Genomic DNA, 20654 nt, shown 5'->3' with positions numbered 1-20654 from the left:
TAGTTGAGATCATCCCAGTGGGAGGTGGCCGTTCAGAGCCAAAACAGACCTAAAAACAAAGAAAAAAACACATGGTAAACAACCACTCGCGTTCTTTTTGTTTCTGCTGGTTTGTTGTGGCTCTCAACAACTTACTCCCACTGTTATGAAATTATCTTGTCATATTACTTGTGGCCATAGTGCTGAAATTAGGATGGTTACTCAAAAATATTCTTTGTTGCCAACTTCGGTAAAAAGTATTTGTAAGGGTTGAAAAATTTCCAGCAAGAATCATATCATACCTTGGTGCGGGGTCTAATTTGAGGCATGATTTGCATTTTGGACCAATTATTGCCAGACTTGGCAATTTCTGGCCATTTTTCTGGTCCTGAATAAGGAACTCTTTTGGTCTCAATGTCAAGGTCAAAAATTCAAATTATGCCTCCATCACTTGTTCTTCACTTTATGCATTTGTTGTGACTATAGCTTGGATAAGCCTTCTTTTCCAGCAGTTCAGTCGCACTTGTGAGTGGCTTTTCTATTTCAGCCAAGTTAGTAACATCATGTCATACATTTACTTTGTGCATAGGTTTAAGCCTGCATTAGGTCTGTTTTTACCTGGAGTGTAATATACATTGTGGTGAAAACACATCTCGACCAGCTTAAACCCAATGCACACAGTGTTATTGCAAATGTTGGCATTTATTCATATACAATTGACTGCTGACTATACAGTAGAACCTCTCTATTAAGGAAACCCTCTGACAGTTACTGTTAGTGAGATCAACTTGATCAGCAACCAATTTGGGACCAAATTAATGTCCATAATAGAGAGGATGTCCTTATTGGAAGGGTGTCCACTAAAGGGAGGTGCCACTGTACTAGCACTGGCAAGTGAGGGCTAGAGTATTGCCAGGATATTTTTCATCACACATAACTTGAGTGAAATCTGATGTGTTGCCAACATCTCTGAGAGTTTAGCCAATATTTCTTTTCATTTAGAACTTAGAACACAATTGAGAACATTCACTCACATTATATTTCACTAGACTATATATGAGGGGTTCAGGCGCAAAACCCCGTAAACGCCATTCCTATGAAAAATGAGATAGCTGTACCAATGTACAGCTTTTGGCATGTAGATGACGTTAGTCAAATCATATTGTTGCAAAATCCCTTAAGTCCCACCGTAAATGCCTACCTTAAACCCAGTTTGTTTACAAAACCCAGTAAACGCCACCACCATATTGGTGCAGAAACACGTAAGTCCCTGAAAGCCAATCACTGATGAACTGCAGGTCACATGACGCACAAAATGGCGGCGCCTTCGTTCGCAAGGCTTTCGCTGTAGAATAGCGTTTTTTTTGTCAATTTCTGCTGAATTTACGCAAAATTAAGATGAATAAATTGGATTTTAAAAGTTTGGCTTTATGGGAAGGCATTGAATTGAATTGTGCAGAAATTTTCTGAGGTACCCAGTACTGATTTCATTCACTTATCACAGCAGGATGGCTTTGGCCTCCCAAGTGAGGGACAGTCGGTTCGGTAGTTTCTGGTCTATAGACCCCTGGCAAACAACACCAACATTCAAAACTATTCACAGACATGAATTTGCTCTTTTATTAATCCAATTTGAGTACATTGCTTACATTTTCATGCATATTTTTCCAGTGATGGACTTGCCAGGTTTTGCAAACACAGATTTTTTGGACTTACTGAATTATGCAAAAATAACGCATTTGGACTTACAGAGTTTTGCAGCCAATATCAATCAAAATTGCTTAATAACTAGTTTTCATAATAAAGGTTAATTTTTGAAATTCTGGCCTTTTGTTTACCACCCAATAACTATTTGATTACAATGAGAGTTAAACCAGTAACCAATGAACCTACTCCCAAACAAAAAGTCTTGTTTTAAAACAATAGGGGTATTGTGGACTTACTGGGTTTTGCGCCTGAACCCCTCATATGTTGATTTGAAGATACACTCCCATATCTATCTTTTTATCACAATTCCAAAAGTACCCACACATCCAGAAAACTTGGCCACTTTTTAAAAGCTGCTTCCTCCAACATCATGAATATTCACTAATATAGTTGTCTCAATACTCTAAAAGGGTGCTCCGTTTCCCCTGTGAGGCCTATCTTGACAGGCAAAACCTATGTTAACTTTTACATGCTGTCTCCTTCCCCTTTCATCTTTCTGCTCTATTTTTTTATCATGGTTGTCGGTTGTGGCTGTTTTTTTTGTCCCAGTGATCTATCCTATTTGTCTCATTTGTGGGAAAATGGTATAATTTCCTTCTCTTGTTGTCTCAAAATGATATTCAAACATTTTGCTATTGTATTTGTTGAAATGTTGCCATCACAACCAAGTGTGTCTCTATTACTATGGTAGTGTTGTTGTCACCGGTGACCTCTATTGGTAGCCAAGCTCTTTCTCTTTTTTAGGTGATCTCAACAATCTTCAGAACCTTCAGCACCTACAGGGTCTAGCAGTCTTAGCAAACCTTGCCAATAATCCAGGTGGGTGCTTGGCTGCCTGCTGTCCTTGCTTCTCCCTCACAGCCATTACCACAGTAAATTGATGGAATCAATGGAATAATGGAATGTCATGGAAAATGATATGATTACCCCTAAACAGTCACGAAAATGTTCTCGGGGGGGGGGGGGAATAATGTAGGCCAACACTTTTGATAATTAAAGAGTTCCTGTATAGAGGGCATCTCCTGACTGCCTTGGAAGTGTCAGCAAGTATTGTCAACAACATAGTGCCCTCATGTGGCTCTTTCATCCTCACAGAAACCTTGAATTATCTCCCGCATCTCCTTCCTCATTTTACTCGAAAACATTTTGGCAACTGTTTTCAGTGAAGTTTCATCATTTTCCACAGTAATCCGTTCATTCCTCTGATTCCGTCAGTTAAGTGTGGCCATCAGCCATGCCCTCGTGCTATCTGCCACACATTTCTGTTGCTTTCTGTGCCATCTATCCTGTCAGATCCTGTCAGACCTTTTCTTGCGTTATTTTTCTAGGCATCCACCTGATGTTTATATTTTTTGCTCATTTGGGTTGGGCTTAACCACAGTATCTCTGGTCATTGTTGTTGTCCTTTGCCTGTTGTGAACAATAGTGGCACATTCCTTTTTCACCCACCTAGAAATTTTAAGTAGTCATGCACTTTCTTGGCCTGGCCATCTTCGTATTTGAATGCTTTTTGAGGTCATTTTTTGTTACTTTTATCCTGTACAATGTACCATGAATTTAGGGAAAATATGCCAACTTGAAATAATTACATCCTCCATATTAAATTTTGAAGTCCGACATACTCATCAAACCTTGTTGAACTACAGCTACCACATTTGCTGTTATGCCTTCAAGTTCAGGACATGGTCTAGTATGAATTGTTTGATCTCTTGGATATGCATTAATTGTTAACAAAACCAATCTTTAACTTTATTGATAAAAATCATATGAAGTCATTCTACATGTAGCTTGATTCAAATTGAATGAAATGCCTGAAAGAAAGTTCACCGACAGCCATATTCCTTGCTCCAGCGAGCATTCATTCGAGCGTCTCGCTTTTGAGAATTTTTTTCCTCTGCAACTTGTGATCGTGATCACATTTGACCAAAATCCCTTCTTTGTGGGTGCAGCTACCTGCGATGAAAATGGGTGATCACTGCGACCTGTGATAAACCCAGCGATTACCTGTTTTACCCACAAATGAGAGAGTGTTTCATCGATTTCAAGCCCAATAATTTTTGCAGGTTGCAGGGATCTTTAGAGGCCCTGGCAACATGTTCGTTATACTTAAGATCTGGTTTTAGTTGTTATTTTGAAGAAAAATCATAAGTTTCAATTCCAAGCCACAAAGAAATTTGTAGCATGTATTTATACACAGCCAGTGCACAAATATTTTTTTTTTGTATATTTTGTACACCCAGCCACACATCAAGTTTTATCACATGGCACTATTTACATGAAAGTACTTCTTGTTGGACAATTAGTTTTTGGCGGGCAAGAAGTTCTTGCGGGACGTAAAAAAATTTCTTATCACCTTGAATGCCAAACAGTGAATATCTGTGCCTTTTATGTTCAAATGTTTGGTGACTTGGTGTAGAGCTGTATCATCAAACAGGGGGTCCCATCAACTGTATCTTTGTCTCTTTAGGGGAACGAAACAAACTCCATCTGATGGGCTTGCCAGGAGCCAGAGCAATGGGCCCCCTGTTGGTGAGCTGGGGGTGAAATTTTAATTGGGGGAGAGGGAAGGACGGTTCTTCATGAAGAGTATACTGCCCTTTCACAGTACGTCTTGATCAGACAATTAAAAACAGTGAAGGTGTTAAAGTTGGTCCAGTATTCTTGGTCAGTACTCTTTATTTTCTGATTTGTAGAAACTGAATTAGGACGGATGTTCATTGAGGAGAATTGATAGTCAAAAAATGAATAAAATCTTGTCATTTTAACCCCTAAAGCTTGTCAATATCTCAGTACACTCCTTGTGAGAATGGTCAATGGATGAGGCCTGACTGAAGAATTTACTGCCACTTTTTGTGTCAATCAAAATGAGGCTTGGGTTTTTTTTGGGAAAATATCAGTGAACTGACAAGTCACTTTGATGTCAGCCTTGGAGAAAGAAAGTTAGCTTGTAGGAAGGAGTTGACATTGCATGTTGTGTAATGAATCATGCAGTGAAGGAACTTGTGAACCAGAAGTAATCTCTCTGGAGCGAGAACTAAAGTTTACTTTGGAAAAACCACTGTTAGAGCTAACTGCACCAATTTCTTTTGTTTTTCAGTTCAATTGTCTACAGTGAGATTCACCGTTGCTGCATGCTACTGTCCAAATCACAATTATTGACCTCTGTCTTGCTTTGTGTCAGTGACGCAACGTACGTGGAAGTTACATGCAAAGTTGCGCAGTAAGGACACGCATATCTCTCTCTCTCTCTGTTTTGCGTGAATTACGTGCGACCTATGCGCTAGGTAGCACATCAATGATGCACCAATGACGCGAATTGACAATTGTGATTTGGACTGTATTACACCTGTTTATTACATGTATATTATCCCTTTTTCTGTGGAAAATACATTGAAACATGTGCAAGACACACTATGCAGGTTTTCTGCAGCAAAACGGTTTTTCTGTAAACAGTTATCACTTCCCAGTACAGGGTGTCCCGAAATTTTGGTATGTTAGCTCTAACAAACATCTCCATCATTCCACTCTGAAAGGGGTAACTTTTTATCTTCCATGGAGTAAGATAACTTTCCATGTTTTGGGATGAAATGTTAACCTAATGAAATTGTGAAAAAGGAATATATTGTTTTGAGTCACCCTATACAATAGTTATGTGTTCATTACTGTTCAAAAAGTATGATTAGTCCCTTCTCCTTAACATCTTCCAGAAGACTCTGGAGTGAAAAACTCTTTGAGCAAGAACCTGTCATTGAAAAAGTGCTATACAACAAATTGAACTGATACTTTACCATCAAAGCAAGGCTGGAACGTCTTCCTGTTCACTTCTACTTGGCAATAAAATCAATTGAAAAACCGGGGAAACAACGGGTGATTCTGGGGCTGCGCAACTCCGAAGGGCAGAGATGAACTTGCACTCAATTTTGCTTTGAAGGGATTTCATCATCTTGAACACTGCATGCTGCCATATCTACAAGACGTATCATTATGCCTTACCAAATACTGTGTGGATGCTTTTTAGTCGGTTTGGGTGCATCTGTTTCACGTAGGGCGATTACATGAAATACAGTAGAACCTCTCTAGAAAGGACACCCTTGGGACTGACAAGGCTGTCCTTGATAGAGAGGTGTCCTGATTAGAGAGGTTACATTGAATGGAAACAACCAATTTGGACTAAAACTAGTGTCCTCAATAGAGAGGTGTCCGCTAAGGGAGGTTCCACTGTAGATGCCTTTTTTACAGGTGCCCTTTAATCGGCTAAGTAGTTTCCAGAGAGTTTAACAAATTCAACTGGCTACAAAAGTAAATATCATGGACAAAGACATGAAAAACTTCAGATAGCCCATTGAACAGATAGCCTGTGGAAAAGGTGATAGCAAAATGGCCGACGTTATTTTTGCGAGCCATCTACCATGCCTAATATTTAGACAAAAATGATCCCATGATTTTCAAATTTGATGTCTAAACCCTTGTACCTTTTTGTCTTATCAGTTGTTGACCGATTTCTCCTTCTTTTCCAGCAGCCCTCCAGGCTATGAGCGTGCAGAACCTCCAACTACTCAATCAGCTTGCTGCGTCCGGTGCAGCCAGTCCAAATGCGTCAGGGTTAGCAGGATTAACTACTACAGGTAAGTAGGTCATCTTGGATAATAATGATCAGAAGCATCACACCTCTTATAGTGGCCCACAAATGAGAGATTATTGTTGCTGCAACCTGTGCTGACGCCGGGATTGTTATTTGTAGGTTGCAGCAAAAACTGATTCTTGTCACAGACACCTGCGTTGATCACTGCAAGGGAGATATTTTTTGTTGCAAGCAAGCATGACTGCTGAAACAACAATCACTTTTTGCAGAGTGTGTTGCACATCAGTTATTAAATAAAAAGTTTAGTCACCCGTCACAACAATACCAGGCGCATTGCTCTAAGCTCGACAGGACAGACTGGTTGTTGGTTGTTTATTTTACAATTGTCTACCTTTTGTGAAGTCTTGAGTACACCCATGCTGGCCACCAAATAGTGAGGTAGCAAGTCAGCGTTGTTTATTTGTGACGCATCACAACCAGTGTAAAAGCTCCATGCAGCTTTTGTGGCACCAGATCATAGGTTGAGTGCAGCTTTATGTGAAACTATGTGTACGTTAATTGTGACTGGGACTGTACTTGAGATAAAATTAGTTGGATGAAATACTTACCTAGGGAGGGTTATTCTTATGAGCTGTTCAGCTCTCAAAATTTGAAACTTGGTGTAATTTATTTGTTGCAGGGACAAACACCTTGTCAACCAGCACAGGTTTGCACCTTTCTGTATATCTTGTTGAATGCCTTTATCACTTGATTGCTGATTAATTGTTCTATCCACCCTGATTGGAAGTCTGGCTAAAATCTTCAATCTGCTGATCGTAGTCCGATTAAGCTCCTTGTATTTTCAATGATCGTAGGCTGAATTGCCAGCGTGAGAAACAATACAACTCCTTGATCAACCTAGCTGTGCCAGTTTTTGATAATCATCTGAGTACTTTCGCGTGTCAAAATGTATACCATATCTTGCTTAATCCTAGCTGGTTTTACACAGTCATAGGCCATAGATCAAGCAAATTGAAAAATTGTTGAAAGGTCGATTGCACTTGTAGAGTAACCTGCTTTTGAAGCTAAATGCTGAGCAAGATGTGTTGTACAGTAGTAAGTTGGTTGGTCTGTGTGGAGGGGACAGTAGCTCTGTCAGACTATGATCAGCCCATTGAGGATTTTTGCCTGTCTTGAAAAGAGCAGAGGGAGAAATAAGACTTCTGATTACCAAAAATAAATATGTAACTCCCCAACATCCAATTGTCTGTGTGAATCCCAAATGCTAAATGCTTAGCCAGGCGAGTCGAAAATAAGCTGGTCGGCTTGTGTGGAGGACAAAGTAGCTATGTCGGCCTACGATTGGCCCATTGAGGATTTTTGCCTGTCTAGCTAGGTGAACAGTACAGAGTTACAAGATATCTGATTATGAAAAATATCTGTGAATGGCCTCCATCCAATTATGTGTGAACCTCGGATTCTTTCATCTGAGTGGACACCTATGAATTCTAACCCAGGAGTTACAATTTATATGTCTCTCCAGACCTGTTATGTGTTTTAGTTATATTTTTTGTGTGTTTTCCTGTCCCTCCTACCTGTCTAATGCTATTCTGAATCTTATCCTTATTCTGAACGAATGTTACACATTGATTGCCCTTTATATCCTCTAGAAGAATCAAATTATTGACAGTTTTTTTCGACCATATTTCTCTTGGCTGAGAGGAGGAGTTATATTCTATAAAGTTCTTAAGTTTGGCTACAAAGACCAATGGTAAAAGCGTGAATAAATGACAGAAAGCTAAAAAAACTGGGGATACTCATTTAACGGAGGGCTTTGGAAGGAGTCCGATCCCACAGAGTCACCAAAGTCTGTTATGAAACTAAATTCTGAAGAAAGCATGATATCGGCCTTGCGTTCTACCTAGCGTTCTATGCAACTTGCCATTTTCAACCGCAGCACCACACTCTTGAGGAAATATCACACTTCTGACTCAATCCTAAACCAGGAAACATTACTTCATGTATCACCAGATGAGATCAGACACACTGTAATGTCACAATCCACCATTACGTTTGCCAGGAAACATTACTTCACATATTATCCCAAGATGAGGTCAGACACACTGTTATGTCACAATCCACCATTACGTTTGCCAGGAAACATTACTTCATGTATTATCCTAAGATAAGGTCAGACACACTGTAATGTCTTAATCCACCATTACATTACGTTTGCATCGCGGAAGTTGAATCATCTCGAAAGTGTGATATTTTAACATGAGGCGACGCTGCAGTTGATCCCACGAGAAGGTCATGTGGCACATTTTGCATGGCAATACCATCTAATCCAAGTGATTCTTGCTTAAAATGGTGTTGGGTCACCTATCTGGTCCCGCATGCCTCTGCTTTCATGGTTTGAAAAAATATAACACCTTCGTGTAGAGCACACCGAACACACGGCAGACAGACAAGTTTTATTTTTGCTTTTAACTGCTAGATTCTTGTTTCAATGCTCAATGCTCAATGCTACATGTATGTGTATTAATAACAGCTAATTTTTTGCAGGCAATTTATTTAAGACGATCAGTGAAACAAAAATTGCCAAAATATATTTTTGATTGGAAAAACTTTGAGGAAATTCATTATCCACCAAAATAAAAGTTGTAATTCTTTTTAAATATCATATTTTTAGAAATTTGAAATCACAAAAATTTGGCCAGTTTACCTTATTTGTCAAAGACAGATCAGGGAATCATGGGAATGTCAAGCGCTTCAAATGTTTACTCTCCACAGCTGTCCTTGTCCGTGATTGATCAGGAGCAGCGGAGGTTACTAATAATTTCCAACTCTGTCTTTAACTCACTTTCATGACTCTGTTTCAAAATACAGTCATGATCTGGTGACAAAATCAAGTAAACTAAATAGTAGTACTATTTTCATATGATCAACACATTTTTGTGTGTCTGAAAGAATATCCAAAGTTGTAAATGGTTCATGAGTCAGAAATAATGGGTCATATTTCAAGTTGGACCAGCGGCCTACGAAGAAGAATAGGACATCATTTTTACTGGCTGATGCATAGCTCCATATTAGAACTTTTCCTGTGGATATAGATGCCGTTCTTCGGTATGAAAATGCTCTTTAATTCAGTTGAATTGAAGACATCACCAAATGACTGTAGTTCAGACATTCGAGTTTGAAATTTGTCTTTAACCTCTTTTATCTATTATTAGTTGATATCTTTTTTCTGAAATGTGGACTACAAAACTCTCAGAAGAACCCCAATTGTACCATATTATTGCAGGATCCAGGAGGCATTTTCCCCCTTTTGGCAATATTGGACACTTCTTATCTATTTTGCTGTCTTTGTTTTTAAGCCTCATTATTAGGAAAATCAGGAGCTTTTGGTGAGCATAGTGAAACTGGAAAATTACAAAATCTCAGTGGTTCAGGTACATCTATGTTGTTGCCTCCTGTATTTGATGACTTTGACCTTGTGTGAAGTTTGCCTGGACCTATACTTTGTTGTTGTTTATTATACACTGCACGTGTGTCATAATCCACTGTTTGGGTTTCGAAATTCCCAGCCCATTTTATAACAATTATCTTAGCAGATTAGAAGTAAAGTTTATTGTGTGATAGACTTAGAAACGTAAATGATTTTGGACAGTTTTGTCTATCTCTGCAATGGACATCAACGGAAATTTTTGGATAAGACTCATGAGAGTCTTAAATAAGATCTTAACAAAGAATCATATCTTAATTTTTTACCTGGGCAATGAATCATTTGTTTCCCAAAGTCACGACTTCTCCAGTAGTCACTGCCCCCTGGCAACTTTATTTTGAATTACTTGTTAATTAGTGTCGAATCCTGACCCTAGAAAAACTTAAAAGTTTCAATTGAATGTTGATATCCCAACCTTGGGTACAGGTTTGGCAACATACTGGGTAGAGCAATGTCAGGTTACCCATTTCATGAAAGAAAAGATTTTTGGTGATTTTGCTCAGGAAGGTGTCTAAAATTACTTACTTCGCCAAATTGGGCAAAGCCAAACCAAGAATGAACCATTGAATGGGAAACACCGACAACCTTTGCCAGTCTGTTTTTGCTCGCAGTGGGATTTTTCTGTGAAATGAACCATAGGCAACTCTGTAGAAAGATCCTCTGCTTTTGGAAGACCTTCAGTTGAAAATTTTGACTGACGAGTTAATTCTTACTACAGAAATGGTATCGTAGTCATTAATAGAGTCCAGTGCTTGAGCTGTGACATGCAGTTCGATTGTAAAATGACCTTTTTTGCATATTCTAAAAAGTGTGAACCCTTCTTCTTTGTTTATACTGTTGTGTTCAGACCTCTGTTGGTTCTGTTGCCAGTGTAACGTGTTAAGGGTAGAGCCCTGTTGTTTGCTTTATACTTTTACCCTTTTACTTTTATGGAGTATGGATGGGAAGCCAAAATATGATTGGTGGGTCCTTAAGGCGAGGTTCTTCTGGCTTATTGGTGGCCAAAATGCCCGATGGCAAAAGGATTAAGAAGGAGTACAGTACTTATCTACTGCTAACTGTTTCTTCTTTGTAGTAATCAGGTCGATTGCAGCAGTTTGTAGATGCATCAGAGGTTATATAAACAAAGAATCTGTCAGCTTTTCCTTTGAAAATTCATCTATGCAATAAAAGTTGAAATTGGAAATTAATAGGTTTTTTTTAAATAGCCTTTTTGGTGGCGTAAAATATCTAAAAGTTAACCAAAGCTCTCACAGTAAATCCGTACTGCTTCATCAGTGATGATTACTGTGCATGCATTAAGTGAAGGTTTGGCTTCCAGATGGTGATAGCTTCTCCTTCATTCCCTTTTAATAAACCAATTGAACTGAAAGGATGGTCGGTTTTATAATGACAACAGTGATTTGTTGTTTCCGTTTGATTATTGATTCTCTTCCTTAATGTTTGATTGTTATGTGTTTGTACTGAAATGAAATAAGAATTAGGGAAAAAAAATTACTGTTGGCTCTTACTAGTGTATGGTTTACAGGCTTGTTGTTCTTACTCGTGTATGGTTTATAGTTGTTGGCTATTCATGATTGTAAGGGTTTCAAACACTCGTAATGATATTGTTATGTTTCACCATGAGAGTGGGGATGTGTCAGGAATAGTCGAAAACGTTTTGCTTTAGCAAATTCTATTAGCAAGTTTTAGCAATGAGTTTATCAGAAGGTGTACATAAACATTTGGGTTGGAAGGACCATCAAGAAGGCTCAACATATCAGCTGGCAACACCACATAGAGAAATGTGTGTCTTCTGTCACCATGGTGAATCTACAATTCAATATAGTCAACTGACAACAGTTCATCATGGTGGCAGAGTTATGAATTGTTTTGGTGCACTTGGTGCAAATTGGACCATGGCCATGCTGACATTCTGGTACAGGTCAGGTTTTAGTCTCAATAAAACTGGTCAAAATTGTTACTAATAGGTGCCTTAACTTTATTGACTGTATTTGTAATGGAGCATCTTAACATCTCAAATGAGGGCAAACTATTAACACATACATTTCTCTCTCTAGGCTCCCTTGCTGCCACAAATACCACAAGTTCACTGACTGGTGCTGCAGGGATGAATGGTTCAACCAATAGCCTAAATCTGACGTCATCTGGCCTAAACGGACTAGGCAACCACAATAACATGGCCAATCAGAATGCGAGCATGGAGGCACTCTACTCGGGCATGCAGCCGTACACAGGTTTGTACAGTTCATTGAATCAAGGTAATTTATAATTTACTCTCTCCGATGGTTGTACAAGCCATGTTACACACTGATATTTGCATGCTTATACCTTGGAACCATTCACAAACACATTAAAATCAAAACGCCAGCCAAACTGATCACAATCATCAATGAAGAGAAGATATTCCACTTCGACACATTCAAGTTTGTCTACATAATACTAATTCACCCCAAAAGATATTTTTCTAAACTTAGAAGGGTACAGAGAGTTTGTTTGATCGTTTGATATTCCACAGTTTTAACCCAATGTATCAATGAAAAGTGTGATGAGAGACCTTACACAGACCTTTGTTTTTGATGGTCCGCACATGCATAAATGTGAGCGTTATTACATTGCTTCCTACCACTGTACACATTACAGCATGGCCATGCTAACCATCTGGTACAGGTCACTTTTTAGTCTCAATCAAACTTTCAATTGTTTTAATGGACTCTACTTTGACTAAAATTGTATGGGATATTAAAAGGTAAGATTAACCAATTGTACCCTGCTCTGGGTTTGAAAAATATCTTTTGAGATGCATCAGTATCGAGTGTGTTGAAGTGTATATAATACCTTCTATTCTTTGATGAGTATATTGTCAGTTGGGCCGGTGCTTTGCTCTTCATGCTCCTGTGAACCAGTGAGTATCTTTAACCCTGGCTCTCAGAGATGCAAGTGCTGGTGCTAACACTGTTTGAACAGTCAAATAAGGCTTTAATCTGTAGTTTTCGAGTTTATTTGACAATTAATGTGTGACTAAACCTGAGATTGTTTGAGATGTAGTATTCAGTCTCTTTCTCAGGACAAAACAGATCAACTAAACATGTACTAGTTTTGATAATGAGCAACTGAATGGTCAATAGTTTGTCTGATGTCTCTTATCATGTATAATGCCAGAGTGCTAGGAAATGAATCAAATATAGACCCCATGCTTTTACCTTTTCATCTGTTTGGGAATCATCTGTTTGGGAACTTGATGTGTATGCCAGACTGCTAGATGTCTCCCCTACAGCATTCTAGCTTGAAAGGCAATTTCCCTGCGGTTTTCTGTTATGTATTTCTTTGAATTTTGATGAATTTTTTTTTGATATTGAGAAGAAAAACTGACCCCCCCTTCACCACACGTGCTAGATTCACCTGTGGGAAGGGGGATGGGGTGAAAGAGCCTATTGGATTCTGAACAGATGGACCTGCTGGTGAAGTTTAACCTTGAAGCTTGAAGCTGGAAGTTTTAACCTGGCCCTGTTCTTTCTGATTGTGCATTAGTAGCTATAAAAATGGTAATTTTAGTATGAGAACTTGTCAGGAAAAGCGATTAAAATAAATGTAATATTCCCTATGTTACATTTCCAAATGATCTCGTTCATCTTGTAGGGATATCATTTTCAAAGAGCAGGTGCTAAATGTTTCGTCTTGTCTCAAAACTTCCTCAATTTATATTTCTGATGTTCTTTTCAGCAGCATTTCCGAATGCCTCACTGTCAGCACAGACATCGGCTCAAATGCAGCAACAAAAAATATTAGGCGAGTCACCGGCAGGGAAGCAAACAGAAGGTTAGTAGTGTTGATGAAGGCAAGCTAAATCTAGCACTGTGATGCTGTGAATTGGGGAACTTTGGCTAATTCATTCCTAATCTTGGAGTCTGCACTCAAACTGCCTAAAACAAAATGGTCAAAAATGATATGATCTTTTTTAAAAAATTCCACCCGTTCAGTTAAAAATGAGTTTGTGTGAAATCGTTAGAGTATGTCTTCGAGGCTATCAGTGTTTCGCAGTTCACATGCATTGGTTTCCTGATCTTGCAAATTAAGGATGCTGAACAAAAACCTAGTCATTTTTTGCATTAAGAAGCAGGTCAGAAGGGAGATTTTCAGATACTACATCTTCAAAATTAACTTGAACGATTGGCCTATGATGTTCAATAACCATGTTTACTGGAGACAAAGGCATACTTCAAAGTCATTGGCGGGAAAATTGACCAGACAACATCGTCCCAAGTTATTTGTCCCAATAGAGTATTTCTGTCTTGAGTGCATGCACTTTTCGTATGACTAAAAAAACGAACAAATTGGAAATTGGATAAAAATATTTGAATAATAATACATGTTTGAGGACTTATACTGTGTCATGCAGTGTTGTTCTATCTTGTTTTTGGGCTATTATTGTTCTTTTTGTTGGAAAATTTCCCCGAGATTCTTTTCCCATTGGCTATAAAATTCCCCATAAATTCCTTATGTTTTGTATCTTGGACTATTGATTCGTTGTCAAGCTGTTGTTTTTAACTCTGCTTTGGCAAAGCTGCCAACCATTTGTAGTAGTTCATTGCCTATTCGCAACTGTCTCAATCATTGGAAAGTCCTCTAGACTAAATTCAAATTGACAAATTTAGATCTTCTCACATGCGCAAAGAATACAATCAATGGACTCTTCTTTTTGGGTGTAGAGCCTAGTACACTTGTTTGCAGTGTTCAAGCCAACTGGATAAGTGTTTGTGTTAGCATCATACTGTACATGTAACTTTTGCTTCACTTTAAATGCTCACCATGCCATGAATGACACCATGTTGTTGTTCTTCTGCTCCATTTATATTGTTCTCTATTCTATGAATGGCACCATGTTGTTCTTCTGTTCTTCTTTTTTGTTCTGGGAATGATACAATGTTGTGCCTCTGCTTCAGTTGTACAGTTCTCCATTCTTTGAATAACACCATGTTGTTCTTCGGCTTCATTCTCCATTCTATGAATAACACCATGTTGTTCTTCGGCTTCATTCTCCAATTTATGAATAACACCATGTTGTTCTTCGGTTTCATTCTCCATTCTATGAATAACACCATGTTGTTCTTTGGCTTCACTCTCAATTCTATGAATGACACCATGTTGTTCTTCTGCTTCACTTGTATTGTTCTCCATGCCATGTATGACACCATGTTGTTCTTGTACCAAGTGACAGACACTGTCACATTAATTTATCTCAGGTGCGTTTCTTTCAGGGCCGGACGGAGCCAATCTTTTTATTTATCACCTACCACAAGAATTCAGCGACTATGATCTCATGTCAACGTTTGTGCCATTTGGCAATGTAATCTCAGCCAAGGTGTTTATTGATAAACAGACAAAGCTCAGCAAGTGTTTTGGTAAGTAATATGAAAAATACTGTGTCGATGCAATTAAGCCTGTTGAGGGAATGCCTAATATACATGTAATAGACCTATGCGTTAAAAGTCATGGCTCAACCAGCTCAATAACGGTGACAAAGTACATCAACTTGCTCTTGTATGTTCGGTAATATGCATCTTCAGCACCCTCATCTCATGTTCAAAAGAAATAATTGGTCAGGCTATCAATCTTCAGAGAGCTCCGGCCACCAGCCAATTGCGAATGTGGTTGTTTGTGTTTTTGTTTCATTTTGCATTTTTCAGTCAGTCTGGCCTCTGTATCTCTTTTTGCATTTAGGCTTTGAACGTTTTGTAATTATTTTGCTAAATATGTGTGACCCTCGCTGAGAAAACCCAGCAAAAGTCAACTGGCAGTGACAATACGTGTTCTTTGCCCAAGTTATTGTGATATGTTGAATGTGCCTCTTGAACCACTTTTGACCATTGTATTTACTTGTTTTGAAGTAACCATTATCTGTTGGACCTACATGTACATGTAGCTAGACTTAAGCTGTGTTTTCTCGTAGAGTGTCATATATTTTGAAAAACAGAATTTTTACAGCAGCCTTGAGAAGTTATGCTCTAAAGTTTCTTTGGTTCTCTTTCAAATAGTTTTCGTTCACAATATTTTGTCCCCGTTTGTTTTATGGTCCCTTATTCCTATGAATGGGTACAATATTTTATAAGGGAATGATTCTAACAAAAGGGAGAAGATCAGGTTAACATGGTTTACGATATTGAACCATTGCTTACCCTTTTATAGGAGTTTAAGAAGTTTTCTTGACTTTCTCAAAACTATCAGAAGTGGACTTGTGCAATTGTTGTCCCAGTACTGATAATTGTCCCTGCTGCTTGCGCATGTTTGAATACATTCCCTGTGTACTATAAGTGTGATGGCTGCTTTTGATCGATCACTTTGAATTAAACACATTTAATTGTTTATGTCTTGCAGGTTTTGTTAGTTATGATAATCCTTTATCCGCCCAGACAGCCATCCAAAGCATGAACGGATTTCAAATAGGAACCAAGAGGTTAAAGGTGCAACTCAAACGACCCAAGAATGATAGTAAGCCGTACTAGGATGGGAGTCTTTTGAAGTTTTTTATTAAGGTAAGTAATGGGCACTTTGATGGTTCAGGACAAATTGATGTAAAATATCGATTAGTTTCCTTTCAAGTAAGGTACCAGGTTTTGATTGAGCAACAATACATATGGAACAATGATATCCTTTCAGCTTCTTTTCAATATGATATGATGGCATTTTGGATTCTGCATATTTGAAAGGATTCACAGTCACCCTAGCAAATCAGTGTCAGGAGCTCAGTGTAGATAACAGGCTCATTTGAGCTGGAAAACAAGACACTGGAAAAGTGCTTTTAAGACTGTTTCTTATGAAATTTATTGAGGTGCATCTGGTAGCTAGGTTACATGGGCCTGTACCGTGGATTCAGGATCCATCCATTGTTTTAGTGTTGCGGGATTCTGGAATACTGATAGCCAGGGAGAAGGTGCTTCAGATGAGAATCCACATTTGAGTTCCACAAGTATATGCCTCAACCTCATTTGAAAGTGTATGTTCAACTCCTGCTGGAGAAACTGTAACGATCAAATGCTTTTAGTCTACAATGTTTCTCGAGGCTTAGCAAATTCCAGGCAAACCTAATAGGCTACAGTCTTAATCTGCAGACGCATATAATTATGTCTCCTGACACATTGGCAGTTGCAGTAGACGTTACGAACAGTGTAAATCGGCCAACTACTTACAGATGCTGGCCTATTAAAAGCTCCCTTCAAAAGCTCCCTAAGGCCAGCATCTTCAATCTTCAAATAATTCACCCCAAAGTATACATGACCTTAAATTTCAGATCAGGCCATTCTGTATGGTAAACAACAACAGCAGTTTGGAGTTTATATCTGTAGTCACCGAGATCTTATCCTACAAGGTGCTCTGGCAACGAACATTTGAACTTTATAAATCTACATTTGACTTTCAAATTGTTTTAATGTCATTGTTATTTGGAAAGCAGGGTTAATTCTGCGTTGTTTAAAAGTTATATCTGGCCATTTTGGCAACGTAATCAAAAGTTGTGGTTTAGTATTCTTATTAGTTGTTAATATGTTATGTGCCCCTCATATCGTTAATGTGGAATTTTCATGTCCTATCTATTGGCACCTGTGACATTGAATGAGTGGTGATACAGGGTCCTTGTTGAATTATATATTATTGTCCTGCTTAGTCCTTTTATTGGGGAGTTTTCGAACCAAGAATGATTATTTAAGGACCTTCTTGTTCCATAAGTGTCACTGCAAATATAAGTATTTTGTGTTAAAAGTGGTTAAGTATCAAAGTATCAATTGTTGTCCCTGATGAAAGCAGGTGATTGAAAATGAAGCCACTGGTCATATAACATAATACTGTCCATCCTGATTGCAAATTTCATTAAGTGTACTTTGTGAAAGTAATTGAACAATTACCAGATATTTGATGAAAGGAAATGGAAACTTATCAGATATTTGACGAAAGAAATTGACAAAATTGAATATATTGTACTAAAAGTTATCGAACAACTACTAATTTGATGTAGGTAATTAGATATTTTGTGACAGGAGTGGCCAATTACGATATTTGATGGGAGTAATTGATATAACTGAAAGTACATTAAGCAATGACCTAGTTCATAAAGAGTGTTGAAAACCAGTAATGCAAGGTCATTGTTGTCTTTAAGGCTTGCCAGAATTTGACCAGTGGTGATGCATTTTGTCGCTAGTAATGAACTATTCATTTGTTGTCCAATTCAAGTGTTATTAAGATCAAAATGTGCTGAGGATGGTGCTAAGGTCTGTGTCGCTCTAAATTGATCATAATTACAAACACACAAACATAGATGTAGAAGGCATGTGCAGCCCTGATCAATTCAGAATGACACAGAATATTATGTATGTTGTTGTTTTTTTTATCTAGAAGTATTTTATATATCTAGTCCATATAGTTATTTGATATTTTAGAGGATTTACCGACAGCCTTCAGTGGTGGTGTTAAATGTAAAAGACCGAGCTTTAGAATCTCAACTCAAGTATACCTTCTACTGCCTTTTTCTAACATTCATTGTGAAATCAAACTTTTCTACTTGGTCAGGCAGGTATCCACATTGTCAAGGGGAAGGTGTAAACTGCTGATGAAAATGCTGGCGGCGACTCTAATCTCACTCTGATAGAATATCCGCCATCTTGGATCAACAAAATCCAACTATTTTGGCCTGAGAGAGGTTCAACTATATTTGCCTGAAACTCGATGATATTGTCATTGTCATTCAAATAAAAAGTTCTTTTGTAAAAGAATTTGACTTGGACTTATCAGAAATATCAAATTTGGAACAAATATGTTGATAATCTGTGAGTATTGCGACCTGTCAGCAGAATCTAAAAGCTGATTGGCGCACCTCGAAAACTTTTTTAAATGCCCTCCACTATTTGATCAAAAACACCCATTCACATAAGTTTTTTCTCTTTTCCTTTTTACCACCTCATTAAATGGTTCTAGAGTAAAATATACAGCAATTTGATTGCAAAATATTAAAAAACAAAGAAATGTCTATTCACCAAACTCAGAGAGCCGCATCAGCATTTTCATCAGCACTTTACACCTTCCCGTTGTCAAGACAAATCCTTGCTTGGTGTTTATTTAGATGTCGATTCCAGAGCGTGTGAGCTTTGATTTTGCTCATTATTTGCTCTTCAGACAATGTTTGGGTGATCAGCTTCTCCCATATAAAGATTGGTGGGCCTTTTGTTCTTAAAAAAAAATGCGAATTGCCGGTTTTAGTCAGGTCATACATCATACGTCATCCAGTAGGATGTTCGTGCTTTGAACCTGTCAAGGATAATCCGGCAGTGAGGATGAACTGCTTGCCTCCGGCTGTAATGGTTTATAAGACACTGATTGTCCGCACTGTCATTGGCCCGGTGTCTCGTTTTATGTTGCTTATTTTCCCTGTATTGTGCCATGGTTTGAGGTACCTCTTGCTTAGTAACACATGTTCATTTTGTTTTATTTTTTTGTTTTGTACTGAACCCCTGTTTGCTTATAAGAGATTCTCCTCTTTTTTCACTCACTGTGATCCAAAATGATCATTCTGAATGAACTCTTTCAGGCCAGTGTTAAGGCCACACCCCAACAAAAAAGACTTTTGTTGTTGTAGGTACCGTGTATGTACACAATATGAAGGTTTTTGAATTCTGAATCTGCATCACCAACTTTATGAAAAATGAATTGTGGCAAGTTCAAATTTAATTGGTCTTAGGTCTCGTATGCATTAGTATGCACAATGTATATTTGGCCACTGGCCAATAAAATCTAAACTCGCTGTAAACAGCTCAATTGCACTGTATAATGTCCCAAATCAGAACAATAGGCAGTTTTTGAAAGCCTTACGAAAATACGAAGTTCGGAGAGTTAACATTTATTTCATTGATGATTTTTTTTAAATTCCTAATTTCTCCTACCACTGAACCTGAAAGATTATTTACATGTTTTGCAGAAGTAGATAAGCACAAGACATCACAGACCTTCTTACTGTGAACTTAATCATTGGTACTGATTGTAAAACCTGCTTTATAATGCGTATACCATGTCCAAGTAGATTTGATTCCGATTTCTTGAGTCGTTTCTGTTCATAAACAGCTATGAATTAATACAATTGATAGCTCTGAACCCAATCTACTCGGACGTCGTTTACACACTATTGCTCAAATCTGGGACATAATTCAGTGTGGATAAATATGCATCTGGTCCAAAAGATAACAGTGAGTGAGCCCTTCCTCTTTTGTTTATGTGCTTTTGTTTCTGGTTTGCATGTCTCCCAACCTCCTGGTACAGGGTATAGTGCTGTAAATAACTTGAACATTTTGTAGATATGTGAAACAGGATTTCATCTTCGGACTAGTTTTCCAATCTTTAGTTTTTAAAATACCCAAAGCATCCTGCTTGATGGCTCCTTTTCGAAATCTTCACCATTCTATCCATCATGCTAGACTAACTTTTAAAAACCTGTTTATTTTGATTACTATAATTATGAAGTCCCAATGTTAGTTGTTGACACAGTCATGTTGGTAACTGTGGCCAAATAAGTTATATTATGCCAAACCATGAGAAGAATTTGCTCAAACCTTTATCCAGCTGTTTATGTGGTCTTATCTCTCTTCATAAGTTCCTCTTGGGTGCCGTCATTAAATTATTTCTTTAGTTTCCAGCTGCAGTCATTAAGCAATTATGCATTTAGTTTATAAGATTTTTCGTTTAAAACCATTTGGCAAAGAGAACACAGTTAGTCTGATGAAAGTGCCCATTCGGTAATAGGAATGATTTGATTTTATCAAAAAACGTTTGTTTTGATCAAGGAAAGAAAATGACATGTTTCAAGAACAAATCACGTCCATCTAAGGGAAAAAGTACAAATATAACTTGGAAGCATATCATCAT

The 20654-nt window shown here is 38.0% G+C and overlaps 1 protein-coding gene across 5 annotated transcripts in view; it reads left to right on the top strand.

The window, feature by feature from the left end:
• The window catches only part of LOC135488362 (CUGBP Elav-like family member 1), a 233844-nt gene that overhangs the window by 199734 nt on the left and 13456 nt on the right, over positions 1-20654 (top strand). For 3 of the 5 annotated variants that reach the window (XM_064772946.1, XM_064772948.1, XM_064772947.1), the window contains 7 exons: positions 2431-2505; positions 6204-6311; positions 9625-9699; positions 11813-12013; positions 13476-13571; positions 14996-15154; positions 16128-16285. In XM_064772946.1, coding sequence (XP_064629016.1) covers positions 2431-2505; positions 6204-6311; positions 9625-9699; positions 11813-12013; positions 13476-13571; positions 14996-15154; positions 16128-16255 — 842 coding nt within the window. In that variant the 3' untranslated portion in view covers positions 16256-16285. The remainder of the gene's footprint in view (positions 1-2430; positions 2506-6203; positions 6312-9624; positions 9700-11812; positions 12014-13475; positions 13572-14995; positions 15155-16127; positions 16286-20654) is intronic. The other 2 variants (XM_064772945.1, XM_064772949.1) reach the window with 2 other exon arrangements.

The sequence above is a fragment of the Lineus longissimus genome, chromosome 5 (genome assembly GCF_910592395.1).
Source record: "Lineus longissimus chromosome 5, tnLinLong1.2, whole genome shotgun sequence".
Taxonomy (NCBI): Eukaryota; Metazoa; Nemertea; class Pilidiophora; order Heteronemertea; family Lineidae; genus Lineus; species Lineus longissimus.
Note: the sequence above shows the minus strand (reverse complement) of the source record. Positions and strands in the feature narration are given on the sequence as shown.